Source organism: Motacilla alba, chromosome 1A (genome assembly GCF_015832195.1).
Source record: "Motacilla alba alba isolate MOTALB_02 chromosome 1A, Motacilla_alba_V1.0_pri, whole genome shotgun sequence".
In the NCBI taxonomy this organism is placed as follows: domain Eukaryota; kingdom Metazoa; phylum Chordata; class Aves; order Passeriformes; family Motacillidae; genus Motacilla; species Motacilla alba.
In genome coordinates, this window is record NC_052031.1 from 65,324,226 (window position 1) to 65,343,795 (window position 19,570).

Genomic DNA, 19,570 nt, shown 5'->3' on the forward strand with positions numbered 1-19,570 from the left:
AATCAAGGTAGGAATTAAATATTGAATTAATTTCTTTGACCCTGTCCTACAGTATAGTTGAAAGAAGAAAGCAGGCAGAAAACACTACTCACCCACTGTCATACCATCCATGTAACGCTTGATGATATCAAATGAATCTCTTAGATTTCCTTCTGTAATGTCAAATATGATATCTGCCTGGTTGGCCGGATATGTAGGAGTGATGGCACGAAGAAAAATAATCTCTGCAAGTAAAGAGTATCAGAGAATGAGCTGACAAGTATTTGAAAACATCACTGAAGAACGCAACAGAATTTGATCCAAAATGACTTGTCCTCAAAGCCGGTGGAAAACATTACCCTCCCTTACCACTCCCAGTTTGTCCTTTAAAATGGAAAGGCAGAAAATCTAAGGGAAGCAAGGATTTAGATAGATTTGTTTTCTTCTCCTATTTCCACCATCCAAGGGCCCTGAAGCCAAAACACTCTTACTTTTAAAATCTAAAAAGATTTCTCTGAAGAAGCCAGTCAGATTTCCAGCATGTACCCAAAGAGGACACCACCAAGGATCCACAGGCTGGGCTGAGGAAGGGACCAAACAGATAAACCTCTCCACTCTGACTCCCCTAGGCAGTTACACGAAGTATTGCCATTACAAATTAAAGAGTCCTTTGGAGTACTGGAGGAGATATTTAGGTTTAAAAATAAAAGTGAGACTATTTTCAAGTCCCATGTGGGGGATGGAGGTATTATTACTCTCATTATTATCCTCACTCTACCGATGATGAAACCAGACTTGGAGCTGTAAGAATTCACCTGAGGCCATGCAGGGAATTACAGTTTACATCTTCTGGGCTTCAGCAGTAATCTCAGATCACTAGGTCTCATCTCTTCTTATTAAAACACGAGGATGGACTAATGAGGTTTGGGAAGCATCCTGGGCCAAATCCTTAGCTCTGCTGCCAGTACACCTGGTGAAGCTGAAGGGGTATGCATGGCAGCAGAAGTGGCCATGGGGCATTCCTCCATTCCCTGTGAAGCAGGGCCAGCCAAGGCCTGAAACAGGAGCCTGAACCTACAGGAGCTCTGCATCAGTGGTTAAATTGTTCCTGTCTGGGCAAGGACTGGGATGTCTTTTTCTCCACTCCTGCCTGGTGCAAGAGGGAAGAGTCAGCTTTGGCTCTCATTTAGGACAACTTTCTGAAACAGCAAGGCTGAGACTTTGGGTAAATCAGAAATGGGGATTTAGGGCCTTTAGAAACCCCTCCAAAATAACTTTTCTTATCTCCATACCCTTCTCTCTGTGTCTGTGCCGCTCAGTAAGGTGCTGAGAGCAGCCGGGCTGCAGGCAATCATCCCACTGATGGATGCATTGCCAGAAAATCCATACGAATGGCAAGGAGCAAAAACTGGCTCTTGATCTGCATGCTTTTAGTTTTTATGTGAGCTAAGAATGTGAGTGAAAAGTGAGTATGAAACTGGAGGACTTAAAAACAAGTACTGCAGAGGACAGCCACTCAGTTGGATGCTTTTTGAAATTTTTGTCTTAAAAACTTTCTGCCCAGTTCTTGGAATTTCCCTTCCTTTAATCTATAACAAGCTACACTTTGTTCATAGGTCAAACATCAGCCAATCATCATATACTCAGTATAATTTATTTTGTGATTAAAGTCTGCATATAAGGTTTTTATTCTTGGAACAAGTCACCTGTCAGTAGCAAACAACAGAGAGATGAGAGAAATATATTTAGTGCCTTGTTCCTACAGCAAAACAGGCAAACAAGGGAAGAAAAAAAATGTCATGGGGCATATGGCTATTGTGTCAGTAAATGTGGTACATGAGGATTCAGAGTCAATATTTCCTTAGACTGGGAAGCAGTATGAGCTAGAGCTCAGAATGACTTTCTTTCCTCCATAAAATTAAAACTCCTGGGTATTGAAGGTTTTAATTAAATGAGTGGTAAACTATAATTTGAAGCTGTGCAAACATTTATTGCACAGGTAGTGAGTCTGGCTTTAGGCAAGGGTTTCTGGTGGAGGTTTTATATGCTGTAGTCTGTTAAATGGAACAAGGAACAAACCACTCACCTTCAGGTCTTGTAAATTCTCTGAACGTGGGCAGGGAAATGACAGTGTGGGAAATTGTGTGGACAGGATCCAGCAGACAGCTGACATCATTTGGCCGACAGGACTTAATGCAACGGATGGTATCTGTCTTTTCTAGTCTGACACTAAGAGAAACCAAAAAGAGATTCATATATAGACTGAATATTAAATACTTTGTGTTTTGCAATCTAGGGAGCCAGAAACTGCAATTGATATAAGTGTTGATTCTTCACCACAAAAACTTAGACAAATGAAGTTCATCAGAACTTGGGGACCCCTGAAGAACTTGGTTTGGCTCAGAGTTGCAGTCAAAACCTCCTCAAACCCAGTTCTTCAAGCCAGGCATGTGAAAACAAAGAGAACTGTAGTGCCCAAGATGCCATGTAATGTCCTTTTCCAAGGACAAACAGGACCAAACAATGAGACCCACACCCTCTCAGCTGGCCTGCTCTCAGCAATTTCAGTGGAGCCACTTCTACTTGCACAAGCCTTTTTTACTCAGTCATATAAAGCAGACAGAATTGTTTCTGTTTTAGAAACCTGGCATAAATATGTAAAGGGCCAACTTTCATGATTTTCAGTGTAGCAAGGCCAGAAGAGCCTCTTTTAAGTCCTTTTTTCACACCCTCCCTTTCCATCTGAAAGAACTGAGAAAACAGAGAGGAATGGAAGATGGAGGGGGGGGGAAAGTTAACCACATTATTTAAAATCTCAAAGGTTGAATTCTGAGCTTGGGGAAATGGTAAGGATCATTTCATATTCCATCTCAACCAGCTGCTCATTCGGCCTTGAAAGTCTATTAAAAGTTAAATGACTTCTCACCCTTGTCCACTAGAGTGAATTTAAAGTCACTTACAGTTCAAGAACTTCACACAATGCCCACTCTGTGTTCATGGGAGATGAAAGGGCTGTGCTGGGACTTCAAATGTGACTAAGCCCCACAAATGATCTCAACTTTGACCTGCCCATTTCTACATATTTCTAAGTGGAAAAAGAAAATGCTGCAGTGTTGGGGGGGGGGGGGGGGTATTACAGATTGAAAGTAAGAAAAAATAACTGAGTTAAAGGGAAACCAAAAAAGGAAGACTTATTTTGTTAGATATTTCTAAAAACAAATCATTCTTGCTCTTTTCAAAATGTCTTATCCTAGTCCACACCTACAAACTATCTTTTTTCAGATGTTCAAAGGGACTTGATGGCTCTATTTATAATCAATGTATCAGTAACTTCCTATTACATGTTCCCAACTCTGCTCACCAAAGAAAATTAAGCCAAGCACGATGATACTGTATGAAGTTAAGTACATCAAGGAACTCATGCTTCAACAGATGTGAACTGGCACAGTCCATGGGGAGGAAACAGAGCTGAGTTAATAAACACCAGCTGAGCCTGGTATTCACACCCTGCACTTGATGTTTGGAGACTGGACAGGAGATACAGGCCACGAGAGGTGGCCTGTACACTTTTAATTCCCACTGTTATCTGTGTACAAAGTCTTGTCATGTCCTAGACACTTCACTTACAAACAGTAGCTTGCATAACTTATTTTGGGACACTATTGCAGATTAAGTAGTGTTAGAATACATAGAACATCCTAAATTACCACAGCTGTATTTAGATAATAGAATTTGTATGCAAAAAAAAATTGTGGTGGGAGTGTCTCAGGCATTCAGTAGTGGTCTCCTTTTGCTTCTTCCTGGGAATTAAAGGGAGCTTTACTCTCAACTTCAGCTGGAACAAAAGGCAAACACAAGTATTTCTGAAATACTCTGCCAATAAAGCCATAATTTTGTGTAAGATGAAGTCCTAAATAAGACTTGCATTCATGATGCTCACCTGTGGAATAAAGCCTTCTGACATGACTTTGGTACTGATGAGAGGATCCCAATGGTCACAAGTGATTTGTGTTAGCTCTCATCTAAACTGAGTTTACAGAACCATCCAGCTCATAACCACATGTGTGACAGATAAATGTCTGTGTCAACTCTATTTCTTTGCACCTTTTGTCTCTCCTCTTACAAATTCCACTAACTTGGGTTTGGTTTTCTTTTGCATTCTCTGTCTACACTGGTAAACTGGAATTTGTTCCTTCATTGCACTCACTCTCTGATCACCTTTCTTTTGCTATCCCTGCTAATTGCCTCATGCCAGCATATCCAAAGTGCAGTTGATAACACTTTGTTCTCTCATTGCTTCATCTTTTGGACATCTCTGAACTGGAGTAACTTCTTTCACAACTAACATCTATCTCAAATCCTGATATTTGCTATAAATTATATGCTTTATAATTTTATCCTTACACATCATCTTTGCATTTCATCTTCTGATTAGCTGATGTTTTCCATTTTGCTCATGTTCTCCTACAGTGGGGACTATGACTGGCAAAAGTCTCTTCCTCAGTGATGAGAACTTTTTTATTTGTACCTTTCCTTCAAGTTTTCTGTTTCTAGCACGAATTACAGCTTGGGAGATCGTCTTCCCTCTGGGCATTTTCATTTAAAGAGAAGAAAGTTAAGAAGTAGCTCAGCTGCTCTGATTATTTCCTGAGTATAATCTTTGCATTCTTCTAAGGTCGTGGTACGGTTCTTTTTCACATGGTCTCTTAGATTCAGTCAATAAATTCTTTGGACCAGGAGCTGTGATTTCATTTTCATTTGGAAAATATAAATAGCACTATGTAATTACCTACATGCTCCTGAAAGTCCCAGTGACACTGCAGCATTCAAGCATCTAACAAAGGGGAACGTGAGCTTTGTGCTCTTGAATTCCTTGCTAAATACAACTAATATGGCATTTTAGATCACTGAGGGCCATGTTCTCAAACTCCCTTCTTTTCCTGCCAAAATATATATATATATTAATGTTTGCAAAAATGAAGTTTATTTTTGAATATTTATCCTACTTCATTATGGCCTCATAAGGAACTGGTAGCCAGAGAGCATTTACACATAAAAATCTTCTGTGGCAATAATAAACCCCACTAGCTCAAGTAACACAGGCTTGTGCTCTCAGTATTTAAACCTGAGACTCTATCCCCACTGGCACCTTCTGGCACCTTTCTAAGGATGTGTCAAGAGGCTTATTAAACACTGGCATTCCTCATGAGACGTGAACTCCTGTCAGCCAGCTGTGATAAACTTTGCCTTGGGGAACATGTAAGACTCTGGCAGAGTGCTGCAATCCTGCCCCCATGCAGGCGTTGGCTGGGGATGAGCCTGAGAGCCTGCAGCTTCCAGCTCATGGACTCATTCCTTGTGCTCAGGTGAGTAAAGCTTATGATCTTGCTTTAGAAGGTTCCCAGTTCCTACCCTTGTACCCTGACTGTGCTGTCAGCACTTACATAGTGAGATATTTTTTTTCCTACAGGTGCATTCACATGGATTATTCCCTGTTCTTCTATGGAATGACTGTTCTGCCTGTCTAATGAGCAGCAGAGGTAACGGAGCCCTGGTTAGTGTAGAACATTCATTTTTGGATCGTATCTCTGGGAGTGAGCTTTTAATATTTATCAACACAAGGACTCTGTGTAATAAATAAATCCTCTTCCAGCTCAGAAAACAAAAGAATTCCAAAGATATTCCAGTTGTATTGTTCTTGACTGCTTAGAAGTAAACAAAGAAAGTCAAAGCAAAGGAAGAAAGATTTGGATATTGGAATTCTGACTGACTTTTCAGAGCACTTATGGTTTGGTGTGATGGTACTTATGGATAAAGTCTTTACTGGTCAAAATTTATCAGCTTTAATATGAAAGCTGGAGAGAAAAAAGTGTTATGAGTCAAATCCAATCTTTTTCAACTGTTCCTATAGATGGGAATGTTTCAGGATGTAGCTTGTGAAACAGAAAGGAGCTATCTGCTATCTGCTGAATGCTGTTATGAAGTTGATTGCTGTTCTGCTGTCATTAGTTTTTCCATTCAGCAAAAATTCCACAGAAAGGAAGACGAAATATCTCTCAAATAAAAGTTCTTTAGAGGAGATTGGCTTTTGTACCATCCTTAGAAGCTAGAACTGGGATCTGTACTTGGTGGAAATCGGCGTTAGCTCACAGGATACGACAGAGCAACAATAAATACGACAGCTTGAGAATCTGGTTGCACACTTTCATACTGACCCTTGTGCTGGGGCACCTCAGGGGTCCTAAGGGTCCAAGTCATGCCCTTTTAACAGATTTTCAGAAAATCCAAACTATGTGCTGCATAAGTGATGAAATTTTCTAGAGATGTCTCAGTTGAGACAGTTCAAAACATGTAGCTATTTTCTCTGGAAAATTTAGACTTAAACCCATGTGACTGTGTATGATCAGTTGACTCCCCTACTGTGTGAAGTAAATGAATAGCTTTCAGTCCTCAGTATGCTCAGGTAATGAACTCTTAGACACCAACTTCTGCTTTGTATTATGATGCAGAATACACAGAAGAATCTCCACAAATTAAGATGCTCAGTTATAGGGGAAAGTGGAAAACTGTAGTCATGATGGCAAATAAAATGCAAGTGCAGCATGCAACAGATGAACTAAAACTTTATTAAAATTGGGGGGGGGGAAAAGCTACTCTTAGAAGAGAAAGAGTAGCCAGTGATGACTGTAAGGGATCAAAGGGATCAAAGCTGTGCAGAGACAAAGATAAAAAGTTTGGCAATAAATGTGTTGACAGTTCCGTGGCGGGAAAGTCGCATTTGAATTGTCAGAAGAAGGTCTCTGGGCTCTGTGATTTGACGCTGCATGACCACAAGGCCACTGTGGTTGTTCACTTTTTTTGTGGTGAAAAACCCCTCCTGGTTCCCGCTGATGATGGACAGCTGAATTTTATCCCCAGGGACAGCATTGGAAGGACCCATGCGGAAAATGTCGGTGGGTACTTGAATGTTGGTAGGAAAAGAGAGGTGATAGTAGGTTATTCTCAGAGGCAGGCTCTGGCACTCCTTATTTTCATTACAAGGCAAGCGCTCACAGCGACTGCAAGAAAAGTGAGAACACAAGACAAGAGGAAGATTAGCGCACATTTAGCGAGTGGGAGGGAGAGCAAGGGCGGTGGGGGTGGGAAAAGATAAGCTGACTTGCATCCTCCATCCATTCTTCAGCCTGGCACCTCACTCATATTGCAAAGGGATATGAATTCAATAAGGATGAACTTGCCTGCAGCTGGAGCTTTGGGAGAAGCCTTGCCATTGTCAGAAGTGTTGCCCTTGCTCTGCAGGCACAGATGGATCAAGTCTGGCACCTCAGCAGGGGTGAGAGTTTATTTTCATTTACATCAGCCAAGCTCCCCTGGGAGAACACTGCCACTGGTGTCACCTCAAAGTTTTATTCTTTTGCTGGTTGGACATATGTTCAGTAAAGGAAGAGATTCTAAATGGTAAGGGAGTTGTCTGTGACATGCGTGGGATGTCTGGCTATATTTTAGGATTGAGTGAAGTATTCTGAAAACTATGAATGTCCAAGGAGTTGGTCTCTGAAGATGAACCTTTTCCTGCTGATATGGCACAAGTACTGCCCTGTACTATCAGAACCAACCAGAGTCAATCTAACACCCATCTAGGCAAGCCCTGAAAACAAGATCCAATGGCCTGATGTCTCCAGCATGTGTCCTACACATTCAGTCTCCTCCTACATAGCCCTAAGTCATGGGAATGATTCTGGTGAGAGAGGAGTTTTCCCTCTGTTCTTTCATGCCCTCAGCATCGTGTCACAGTGAAAAATCCAGAGCACTAGCAAGAGATCACCCATACAGGCTGGCAGGGAGCAACAAACCTCTACATTAGCAGTCACAATCTTCATGCATTCTGTTCCAGAGAGAAGTGAACTATATCCAGAAAATATGGTAGACAGCTATGGGCATCCAAGTCTCTGCTGTTTAAGAGTGTTAGAGTTTATGAACACATTAATGAAGAGCTGACATCATGGTACCTGGTGGGTTTGAGAAGCGTGTAAAGGATTGCTTACCGGGTAAATTTGTATGCATTTCATATTAAAGATATACCTAAATCACAGTTATCCAAACATCCTTTCAGGCAGGTGTATGGAAGTAAAAGTAGACAACAATGATCTCAGCTGGAAGATGGCTTTGCAAAATTTCATCATGATCAGGCTGAGCATTTAGCTCCAAACTTGCCTCATGCAAAACTATGAATCAATTAAATTATATGCAAGAGTCTCTCCACTCCAAGCAGTATTTGCTCCACCGGTTGAAATTTTGGAACCTAAACAATTTCTTTCTGTACCAAGAAATGCTCCAGCATAAAATCACGTTTTTTTTCTTACCACCTCAAAGAAATCTGAGTGTCCATTTCATTACTTTATTCTGACATGAGTCTGAGCTCCTATCAGCAGTATCTGCTACCAACAGAGCTGCGGTTCATGAGCAAGCCCCACTTTGTTGCCAATGCACGGTGATCTGAATTCCAGGAACTTCTCATTATATGCAAAATCAGCACTTTCAAGAAGACTAATTAAAAGTACCCTCTGTTCTTCAATTAATGTGTTGCATGTTTTCTTTTAATACTACTTGCAAACAAAAGTGGTTCTTTGAAGCAATTCTTTGAAGAGTTGAATGCATTCTTAGTTTTATTCATGTGTTTAAAGATCATGCACAAGTCCTCACAGGATGGCCAGCTAATTAGGTGTGGATACTCTTGAAGTATTTTCAGGTATGGAGAGCTCTGCATTCTTTTCTGAAACGTCATTAATAACTCCACTAAGGAGAATGACTTGGTGTTGTTAAAATCATAAGGCTACTTGGTTTTGCTGAAATCATGGAGCAAGTTGAGACAGTTAATTCCTTAGTTGGAAATGTTTTCTTCAAGTACATTTTCTTAGAAGCATGTACATGCTTATGAGCACTTACACTCTCATAAAGATGCTCTCCCTTATTATTTTATAAAAGTAAAATACATTTTTTAAATTATGGCCAGAATTTTTTAAGAGAAAAAAAACCCCAAAGCTTCCAGCTTTCGAAGACTTGAAAAAGGACGTTCTGTGGATTCAGAAAGTCATTTGTGGAGATAGATGTGCCTGCAGCTAGGACTAAAATTATTCAAAATTCATCATCTTTTATCTCATGTTTGGTGGTATGCACTGCACACTGCACTGTAGGTTCAGTTAATGTGCAGTAATTGTTCCATCAAATAACCACAGAGGAGAGATGGCAAATATTATTGCTTTCAAGAACCAGAGTTCATTCTGGGGTCACACACCACAAAGATGAGAAGCAAAGAGCGTTTCAACCCCGGTGTACTCTATAGACTTCAGTGGGCAGCAGGAAATCACTTGGTGGGGGAATGCAACAAGCTGCTGCTAGTGAGGGAGCAGCCCAAGCCCTGTGGCTCCTTGGGACAGGTGAGCTGCCTGCAGAGCTCCTGTGTCCTGCCACTGCACTGTGAGCCATGGGACAGAGCCAAGGGGCCCAGCAGGAGAAGGGAGTGCTGAGGAGGCAGAAAGTGCTACCTGAGAAAACCAGCCCAGAGCCCAGGGGCAGTTTTATATGTCTCTGCAAGACTCTGAAATCAGGTGCGTGGGCTACAAAAGTAAGTGTATACTGCTGCTAAATGCTTATTCCTGAATTTGAACCCAGTTATTTTAGTTCACTTTCTACTCTGTTCTATTATGTTTATTTATGTGGCTGAAATATTGGTTTCAAAGAATTACTCCCAGTTTGAATTTCATGTACCAAACACTGATAGATGAAAACTACCAAAACTGAAGAGATTCCATTTGTAGATAATAAATACAACATTTTATAACAGAAAAACAAGGAGAAAAATATTTTGTGCCTTCCCTCACGGTAATTTCTGAGTCAGATTTTCACTTCATTATGCTCAAAGGAGTTGAGTGGTATGCAACAATTCCTCACGAACTGAAGGAAAACGAACCTTTTATTAGCAAGATTTATGACTTTATGGCTTACTTCCTACAGGGAAACCAACTCAACATGCTGAACAACTAACCAAGTTTTATTAGTGAACTATACCCTCTCTATGCATTCTATGCTGCAGATTTCCAGAGCTGTAACAGTCTTCCAGGACTCCTAGAATATATTCCACTGCAAAGGCTCTTGCTCATGCTATCATTGGTGTACACTTCTTTTCAGCAGGTTGCACCACAGCATGAGGTTCGAGTGAGCCATCACCACATCATGGACCTTGATGCTAATGATCAGCTGTGCAGGGAAGGTGGTTTTTGTCTTAAGCAGACCAGAACTCTAGGGAATGAAACCAACTGATGGTTGGTCATCACAGACAATTCTTAACCAGAGGAGAATCTGGAGGCCCACTTCAGGAAGGAAAACAGGATGCAGCAGAGTTGTAATGAGGATGGACAAGTGCTCTGTATGCTCCTCCTGTCTGGAGCTAGAAAGTCTCTAGGACATTTCAAGTAAAGGAGAGAGAACTATATTCTCTTTGCCCTCAGCACTGAGCCTTTTCATCCTATCCATGTCCCTTTCATCTGTCTTTCCTAATCTCATTTCTGCTTCCTATCCCCTTTCCTAGCCTATGGCTGTTGCTTCTTACTCAAATATTTGGCATCAGGACTGTCTACTCATCCAGTGCCAATCCTCCTCTTGCTCCATTGTCTCCTGGCTGACACTTAGTTCTCTGAGTTTCCACCTCACAGCCCTAGACCCAAAGCACAGATCCTTTCCTTTAGGATCTTTGTGTGGCCATCCCAAATTATTACTTCCTTTGATGGTCCTCATCCAAATCTGGAATAGAATAATGGAATCATTAAGGACAGAAAATTGACCATCGAGTCCAGCCTGTGACCCAGAGCCTTGTCACCCAGACCAGAGCACTGAGTGCCACGTCCAGGCATTCCTTGGAAACCTTCAGGAATGGGGACTCCACCACCTCCCTGGGCAGCCCCTTCCAATGCCTGACCACCCTTTCAGTGAAAAAATTCTTCCCGATGCCCTCTTGTCCTGTCACCAGTTCCCTGGAGTCAAGTCGCCCTTGACCATAAGGACCTGACCCCTGTGGTTGCCCCCTTTGTAGTTTTACCCCATTTTACCTACTACTCCTGAAGCATCTCCCAAACTCATTCTCCTCACCTTGACATACCTTCAGATCCTCCCCTCCCTACATTCAACCTCCTTATCTCCAAGTTTTCATTTTCTTCTCATGTTCTTCTTACCAAGCTGGCTCCTCTCTCTCCCATGCTAGAAGCAGCTCACTTATCCGTGGAGTTGGGGCTGTCCAGGCAGGCAGTTCCTGGCCCAGGACAGACTGGGCTCCTCTCCTGTGGCTTTATGTGGGAGCAGGCTCAGACAGCCTGTGGAGTTGGATCTGCATATCTCAGACTGCTTTGAAGAGGAATAAGAAGCTCAGGACTGTTAAGTCAGAAGTGAGCTCTTTGTTGATGGAAGAAAAAGACCTCTCTATTGATAGGAAGAATGAAATTGCAGTGAGGCAGATAGCCAAACACAGACAGATTGCTACTGAGGCTATGAAATCCTTATCCTTCAAGGACCTGAAGCAAAAGAACTCTCAGAAAGATTCCAGGTACGTCTGAACCTATTTTGGCATAGAAGAGTGGATTAAGTTTACCCAGCAAGGTCTTAATTTCTTAAAAAAGGCTGAATGCAGTTTTACAAATTTTACAAAGTTTGTAATTTTAAAAGTTTCAGAGGATTTTGGTAAGGATGACAAAAAGTGCAAAAGCAATTCCAAAGCAAATTTCAGATTTCTGCTTCATAACATGACAGCAAACTGTTAAAATAAATTAAAAACATAAATCACCAAAATGTCTTTAAAATACACAAACCAGTGTGTTCCTCTCTACACTTGTTCTTGGAAATGGGTGAACTGCTCTGGCTGAAATTTGCCTAAACTTGAGCCTGAGTTAGACACCTGGCATGTAAAATTCCAGCCATTGGTTACATTTTGGCAAAATTTTAAAGAGTTAAAAACATGTCTTAATAATGATAAGCACCAGGCAACCTTAATAATATGCACAGACACGTCTAGAAAATACAAATAGTTCCCCATTTGGCTCAGTGCAGCACACGTCTGACATGCTGCCATAAACACTTCTTTATCTTTTCTACTATTTTTCTTGGCTTAAATATTACAAATGTTAGACTTCAATGCCATATAAAGAGAAGTTAATTGTTATGCAATTTGAAAACAAAAACTGTTTGGCAAGGCAGTGCAGCAAGTTAAGTTCTATTTGAGGAGCAGCAGATCTTATCTATCCTGGGAAAAATCCCAAGCCTATAGGCTGATCAATGAGAAACAAAAAGCAGAATTTAAGTAAAAAGAGATAATGCCTTCAATAAAATTGTTACCATTTAGATCAAGCCAGGCATTTTGCTGTCTTTGGGGAAGATAACACAGACTGTTTCCTCCTGGAGCTCAGGGTATCTAAACAGCATCCTGAGGTTTCAGCCCATGGCTTGGGACGATACTGCAATTACTTCACCTGATGGCAATTGCCACTGCAACAGCCACCAGGCAAAAACCTCTGCTTTACAGGTATTGGGTACAGAAACTTCTGGATCACTGAGTGCTGTAGCCTGTACATAAGGATTTTAAGGAAAAATAAGAATAAGGAAACTTGGATTTACAGGACTGAGGCCTATTAAATTACAGCTATTCTGAAGAAAATAATGGGGAACAGGGTAAAAAAAAAAAATCCTGAGGTGCCAGTTTGATGGGAATGGAAAAATAAGTTGTCTTTCTTATGATGTGCCAAGTTGGTGAAACTGGAATGTGTTTTGAATAAAAAGGAGAGAAAAAATGGTATCTGCACTAGGAGTGATAAGAAGCCAACTACTTTGATTTTAGAGCCTGGGTGTAAAAGCAATTCAATGTCGTTATCATGCAGAACGTACCAAAGATATGCTGGCTATCAGCCCTGCTGGGGTGCATTTGCAAAACTGATTCAGACAAGGAGATGTAAAGTAGTTTGGATGTAAAAAGGGTGCTAAAGAGCTGACTTTTGAACTGCTTCTCAGTGAGCACCAGGTAATCCCACCCGTGAACCCTGATTCCTGCACACTGGTGTAACACTCCACTCGTATCCAGCTGAGAATGAGAGCACCTGTGGAACCCACTGTGCTTCACCAATGACAAGAATGAACTCACATTCTCTTTGCTTTATGCAAACATCTTTTCAGCAATACATTTAGCAACTGTCTGTAGCTGTTGAGAGGGGAAAACCTAATAAATCCAACAGGATAATAACTTAAGGAATTAAAATAATTAGAATTTCACTGAGCAGCGGCAGGGTTTGTGTCTGACTCAGCCTAATTATAGCCTGAGCACATCAGAAGGATCTTGCCCTATGAGGAGGTCTGAATGAGGCAGAAAAAGCCATGACAGAGCCCAACAACCTAGACACAGAAAAACATGCAGACACTCTATTGCTTTCCCAAAAGATGCCATATAGCTCAAATAGCCAATGAAGTCAAACACAGATAAGAGAGAAAATGAAATGGGATGTGTGTAAGATGTGTATTTTATAAACTGAACTCTGCAATGCAGGAATGTCTGTAAGAGCAGAAGTCTGCTAATTCTGCCTAGTGGCCCATTGCACAATGCACTTTTTCCACTTTTTTTAAAATCAGGATACCAATGAACCCACAGTCTTACAAATAAGGAGAACATCTGCATCATGAGGCGCTGCTTGGTCACTGATGTGACAAATTTAATTTAAAATTTAATTCCTATTACCCTTCCCAGAACACAAGCATATTTTATAAATAGCTGGGTTTACACCATGAACTTCCTCTCCAGCACTCTGATCACATACATCTGCTGTGCCACTTATAAGATATTTCAAAGACTAAGGCTTAAATGCAAACTAACTAATCCCCACAAAATCCCTGAGATGAAGATCAGTGCTGGGTTCTTTCTACAGAGGAGGCACAGAGTACTCAGGTCTGTCTGACAGATGGTGGCCGTAGCAACACTGACTGGGGAAAGCAATAGTGGGCTGGAAACAAAAGTGATTTGCCAGCTTTCCTCCCTGGCTGGTGGAGCACACACTTACCTGAGTACAGGGCACATAGGGGGACCATGAAGCAGCCTTTGGAAGAATTGTTGGAGTACAGGGTGGCCAGAAAGCCACAGGGCAGGAGGCAAAGCATCACTTTCACCAGCCATAAACTCTAGCTATGCAACTGAGAGTTTGCAACAACTTCTCTGCTGGCACTATTTTCTGGGTATAAAAGAGCTGCCAGCTGTCCCTCCTCCCAGAGCTTTCTCCTATTTTCTACACCAGAATGCACAGACTATCTCTGAGCTAGGTTAGAGACACAATTGTGAGCTGCAGCTAATATCCCACCCTTGCTAGGATTCCCAGGTTTTTAATACAGGTGAAAATTGGATACTAATTGAAAGAGGGGAGATTTATGTAAGGTATTAGGAAGAAAATTTTTATTGTGAAGGTGGAAGACACTGGAACAGGTTGGCCAGTGAGGTGGATGCCCCAACCCCGGCAGTGCTCCAGTTTGAAAATGGCCTTGAGCAAACTGGTCTAGTGGGACATGTCCCTGTACATGGCAGAGAGGGCTGGGACTAGATGATTTTTAAGGTCCATTCTAACCCCTTAATATTCTATGATTCAGTTAAATGGTAGCAAAAATAAGACATTTTTGCAATGCTCTGCAACAGTGCAGGTGAGAATTCAGAGAGGGAGCTAAAAAGAAGCCTTTAGCTGAAGTGTGAAGGTAAGGAAAGACTATATGTGATTCTAAAGTAAAAGCCAAGGATTTCAAGGCCCAGTGTAGCCCTCCTATCAGGCTGCCTGAGAGGGAGCCAGACAGAGAGTATCTGCTTATGGCTCTGGAGATCATTATGGTGCAAACCACTGACACATGGCATTTTTTAAGGGAGTGTCTTTTTTCTTAGAAAGAGGAGCATGAGGAAAGAAACCAGACTTGTGTGTGCCAAACATCGGGGAGGCCTGCCAACGCAATACATATTTGCTAGAAACTGCTCTGTGTTCAGTCAGCAGAGGCATGACATTGAGGAGATCATGCCACCAAAAACCTGTTTGACCTTGAGAAAGAAGGTACTTACGTGTCTCCTGACTTGCGGTAATTCTCGGGACATTCCAAGGACAGGCAGCGGAAGCCGCCCTGGATGTTAAAGCAGGTCTCATTGAAGGAGCAGTTGTGGCTTTCTGCAACACACTCATCGATATCTGCCAAATGGAAACAGGGGTGTGGATTAAACACAGGCTTTTCCTCTCCTTGCAGGTGCCAGACAATGACAGAATGACAGAATCACAAGGTTGGAAGAGACCTTCAAGATCATTGAGTCCAACCTGTTCCCTGACACCTCAACTAAACCCTGGCACCCAGTGCCACATCCAGTCTTTTTTTAAACACATCCAGGGATGGCGACTCCACCACCTCCCCAGGCAGACCATTCCAGTACTTAATCACTCTTTCTGTGAAAAACTTTTTTCCTAAGATCCAACCTTTATTTCCCTTGGTGCAGCTTGAGACTGTCCTATGGTTCTGTCAATGCTGCCTGGAGAAAGAGACCAACCCCACCTGACTACCATCCACCTTTCAGGGAGTTGTGGAGAGTGATAAGGTCATCCCTGAGTCTCCTTTTCTCCAGGCTAAACACCCCCAGCTCCCTCAGTCGTTCCTCACAGGGCTTGTGTTCCCAGCCCCTCATCAGCCTCGTTGCCCCCTCTGGATGCGCTCAAGCATCTCAATGTCTTTCCTAAACTGGGGGCCCAGAACTGGACACTCAAGATGCAGCCAGTATCCTATCAGGTAGTACAGAACATGGGGTGCAATTAAACATTACTGCAGGATTGCAAGGGGAGGACAGAAAAACAAAAAAGAGGAGCATTAACCCAACCAACCAGCAAGAAGAAGAAAAGGAAGAGCAGCAGTGCCACTAAGTGGACAAGACCTAAATAATTGCTGACATGTTTACAGCAGGATATTTTCTTTTAATGGCTAAACTAACTCACAGCATTTCACCATTGGAATCTTCATTGAAAGAATTTTTTATAATTATTTAATAATGTTTTTAAAAGTAGTTTCTGATGAATTACTTTGTAACTGAAATTTCCTGTATATTTATTATAAAGGACTGATTTCTTCAGACGTCGAGCTGATGTGTACTGCATTACCTATAATGTCATAGGAAAGGCGTTTTTTAAATACAAAAACTGCTAGAACTTGTCAGAATTCCACAATCCATGAGGTCTCCCTGCAGTTATTGAACCCACCTTGGCAGTTGCGTGCATTGGGTGCCAGCCTGTACCCAGTGGAGGGACAAGTACATTGAAAGCTCCCAGGAATATTGACGCATCGAAAGGAACAGATATGTCCTCCAGTGGGCAAAGCACATTCATCAATGTCTGCAAGAAAAAAACACCACTAATTTTCTATGTGCTCATGACATTCAGCCCAGTGCACACGTACAGTGCTCCTGCTGTGAGCTTCAAATGCAATTTCATTATTCTAATTTCTGGGCAATGAAGAAGATCATCAGATTGGTGTGGCTCTAGCCAACAACATCTAAACAGCAAAGATTTTCAGGAATAAATGGAACTCTGAAGAAAATGAAAAGCTATATGAGAGCCCAAGAGACAAAGTAATGGATGAGAGCAAGCACTTTACAGTGACATGTATTGTAGTGCTTTATAAAAGGGAGGGGGAGGAATAGTTTGATCCTTGTTTTCACAAAATGAAATCAAAATTAGGTGTTCTGTCCAAGGCCTCACTGTTTAATAAGTCTTGGAGATCTAAGTCCAAGCTCAGGATCTTGTCCATGAGGTCACACCCACATCTTCCTTGTATTTGAGAACACATTAGTTCAGAACCAGCCACAGAAGGAGGATATATAAAATATATCATGTATTACATATGTAACACATAAATATGCTCAAATCTCCATTTGCTGAAGACTAGAAATTCTGGTAGTTCCTCAGGAAAAAGACAAATTTCTGTCAAGTTACAAAAGTGTGCCAAGCTACAATTCAATGCAAACAGCAAAAATGACACCACACACACAAAGAGATGCTTCTAGAAGAGGACATGAGCGGGAGACCTTCATTAAATACAGTTAGAAAATAAAATACTGAAGAGACACAAATGTTAAAATGAAAAAAATTACATGGAATTGCTCCTGTTTGTTACAGCAACAATAAGAAATGGCCACCCACGCCCTCCCTGCAGCACCACAGAGCTCACCTTCACACGAAATGCCATCGATGTCGCTGAGCTGGAATCCCCGGCGGCAGTAGCACTGGTAGGAGCCATAAACATTGGCACACTCTTGACTGCAGGGGTTGCTCTCACACTCATTCAAGTCTGAAATGCAAAGTTATACACCTGAACCCCGAATTTCTTGCAATATTCATCACTCCTAACACTGGAATAAGATAAAGTTTTGGAAGGTAATTTTTTTAATTAAAAAAGGATGGCACACGTCACTGAGTAACCTGGAAATAGGGGACACACAGTGTGTTACTCTTAACAGGCAGTATAGGTTAATTTTTACTGTGCTATAATTTCCTCCTGTACTTCAGGGTGTGAGACTGGGAGGGAATCTTTAGGCCAATACTTACATTTTTGTGTCTAGATATCAGCAAGGCTGGTTTTGAAGGTTTTGAACCTGATTGAGTTGAATCACCCTTCAAAGTGCAGCAAAAGCAGACCCATCCACCTCTGCATCACAAGATCACAGAACCATTCAGGCTGGAAAATACCTCCAAGACCGTCAAGGCTAACCTATGACTAAGCCCCACCTTGTCACCGACACCAGAGCACTGAGTGCCATGTCCAGGCATTCCTCAGACACCTTCAGGAGGGGAACTCCACCACCTCCCTGAGAAGCCCCTTCCAATGTCTCACCACCCTTTCAGGGAAGAAATTCTTCCTGACTGACCCAACCTGAACCTTCCCTGGTGCAACGTGAGGCTGTGTCATCTTGTCCTGTCAAATGATGCAGTCTAAGGGTGATATATTCAAGCTGTGGGCTACAGTGGCCTCAACTAAGCACAGCAGCATTCGTGTAATCAAAAATACTGCAGTGTGATCTTTTATCATGCCATTCCAGTGCAGTCATGCAAGCTAAAATTAAAAAAAAAATAAAATAAAAAAGCTAAAAGAGCAATGAGCTGTTTCTCACGCTCCATAGCCAGAGCACTGACAGCCATACCTTCACAGGATCTGCCATCAGCTGAAAGTTTGAAGCCCATGGTACAAGTGCAGTAGTAGGAACCAGGAGTATTCTCACACTTGTGAGCACAGAGGCGGCCTGGGTAGCGCCTGCATTCATTGATATCTGCAATGACAAACACACAGAGGGGTCTGTGGTCTGTGGCTCACTGCGACACCAGTCTGGACAAGAATGTGGTTATAAAAGTTTGACTGTTATTTTCCAGATTTAAATTTCATACTAAAGAGAGAAGAAGTCCTCAAAATGCTCATTTAGAAGCACGCCAGAGTATAATTGGATTAGATCTATACGGGAGAAAGTTGCTTTGATCTTCCAAAGGAATCTTTTGCTGTAGGTGCTTATAAAAATATCACAGAAAACAATTACACACATTCTCACAACCTTACCTTTTAAGAGGATAGCAGATAACACGTTGACAATACTAATACAGCTTCCTTTGAAGTATCAGCAGTTCTTTAATATGGTTTTAGAGTCAGCCATATAATATAGCAGTCAATTTTACATTCTGATGACCGAGGCTGTGCACAGAGCAGTAACATTCTTTACACAGGATAATTTTAAGTGCTATGGCTGCAGGTATTTAAGTTGATGGTGCAACTTACCAATGCAGGTCCTACTGATGACATCAAAGGTATAGCCAGCTTTGCACTCGCAGCGGTAATTGCCTGGGGCATTGATACAAACGTGCCCTTCTCCACAGGGCTGGTTGGAGGATGAGCACTCATCCACATCTAAAACAAAAAGTGATTTTAAGTACGCTTCTAACTATGCAGGCCGAGAGAAGAACATGTTAACATATTTTTTGTCCCCTGGTGGTTATAAAGTGTTTTGAAACAGAAAATGAGATGTTGTCATGCTCTCAGCTTGTACAAGATCACAGTCACAAATCCAAACTATTCGTACCAAAGCAGGTTAGCTCTAAGGTGTCCCTAATGTTGATGGACTTGGGATGAAAACAATGAAGTAATCAGGCAATCTTTGGAGGAATTCAGGTGCAAAATTGTTTTATTATGCATACTCATATTTGTGGATCAGATTTTCATCTACTCTAAGATGTTTGAGATCCAGAGTCATCAGCAGAGCTTTGATAAGCCACTCACAGAAATTGAAAACACATACAAAAATGCCTGTCTTTGCTAAAACCACCTCAGTTAAAAGCCAGCCAAAGGCATCTGTATCTTTCAGTGTTATTTGAATGGCTTCTGTGGGGCATGAAGTTGACCTTGTGTTATCTCTCAGTACTAAGGAGATTTGGGACCACACAGCATTGTTCCATTGATGCAGTCACAGCCAATGCCATTTATGGGGGCTGATAATCATTACTCCTCAAAATGTAGGGTT

The 19,570-nt window shown here is 41.8% G+C and overlaps 1 protein-coding gene across 3 annotated transcripts in view; it reads right to left on the reverse strand.

Annotated features, from left to right (window-relative positions):
- FBLN1 (fibulin 1) overlaps positions 1 to 19,570 on the reverse strand; it is a 73,943-nt gene that overhangs the window by 19,507 nt on the left and 34,866 nt on the right. For 2 of the 3 annotated variants that reach the window (XM_038153274.1, XM_038153275.1), the window contains exons 10-16: positions 18,832 to 18,960; positions 18,209 to 18,334; positions 17,239 to 17,358; positions 16,272 to 16,403; positions 15,098 to 15,221; positions 2,066 to 2,208; positions 93 to 224 (exon numbers count right to left, since the gene is read on the reverse strand). In XM_038153274.1, the coding sequence (XP_038009202.1) occupies positions 93 to 224; positions 2,066 to 2,208; positions 15,098 to 15,221; positions 16,272 to 16,403; positions 17,239 to 17,358; positions 18,209 to 18,334; positions 18,832 to 18,960 (906 nt within the window). Of the gene's footprint in view, positions 1 to 92; positions 225 to 2,065; positions 2,209 to 6,586; positions 7,038 to 15,097; positions 15,222 to 16,271; positions 16,404 to 17,238; positions 17,359 to 18,208; positions 18,335 to 18,831; positions 18,961 to 19,570 lie in introns of those variants that run through there. The other variant, XM_038153276.1, reaches the window with a different exon arrangement.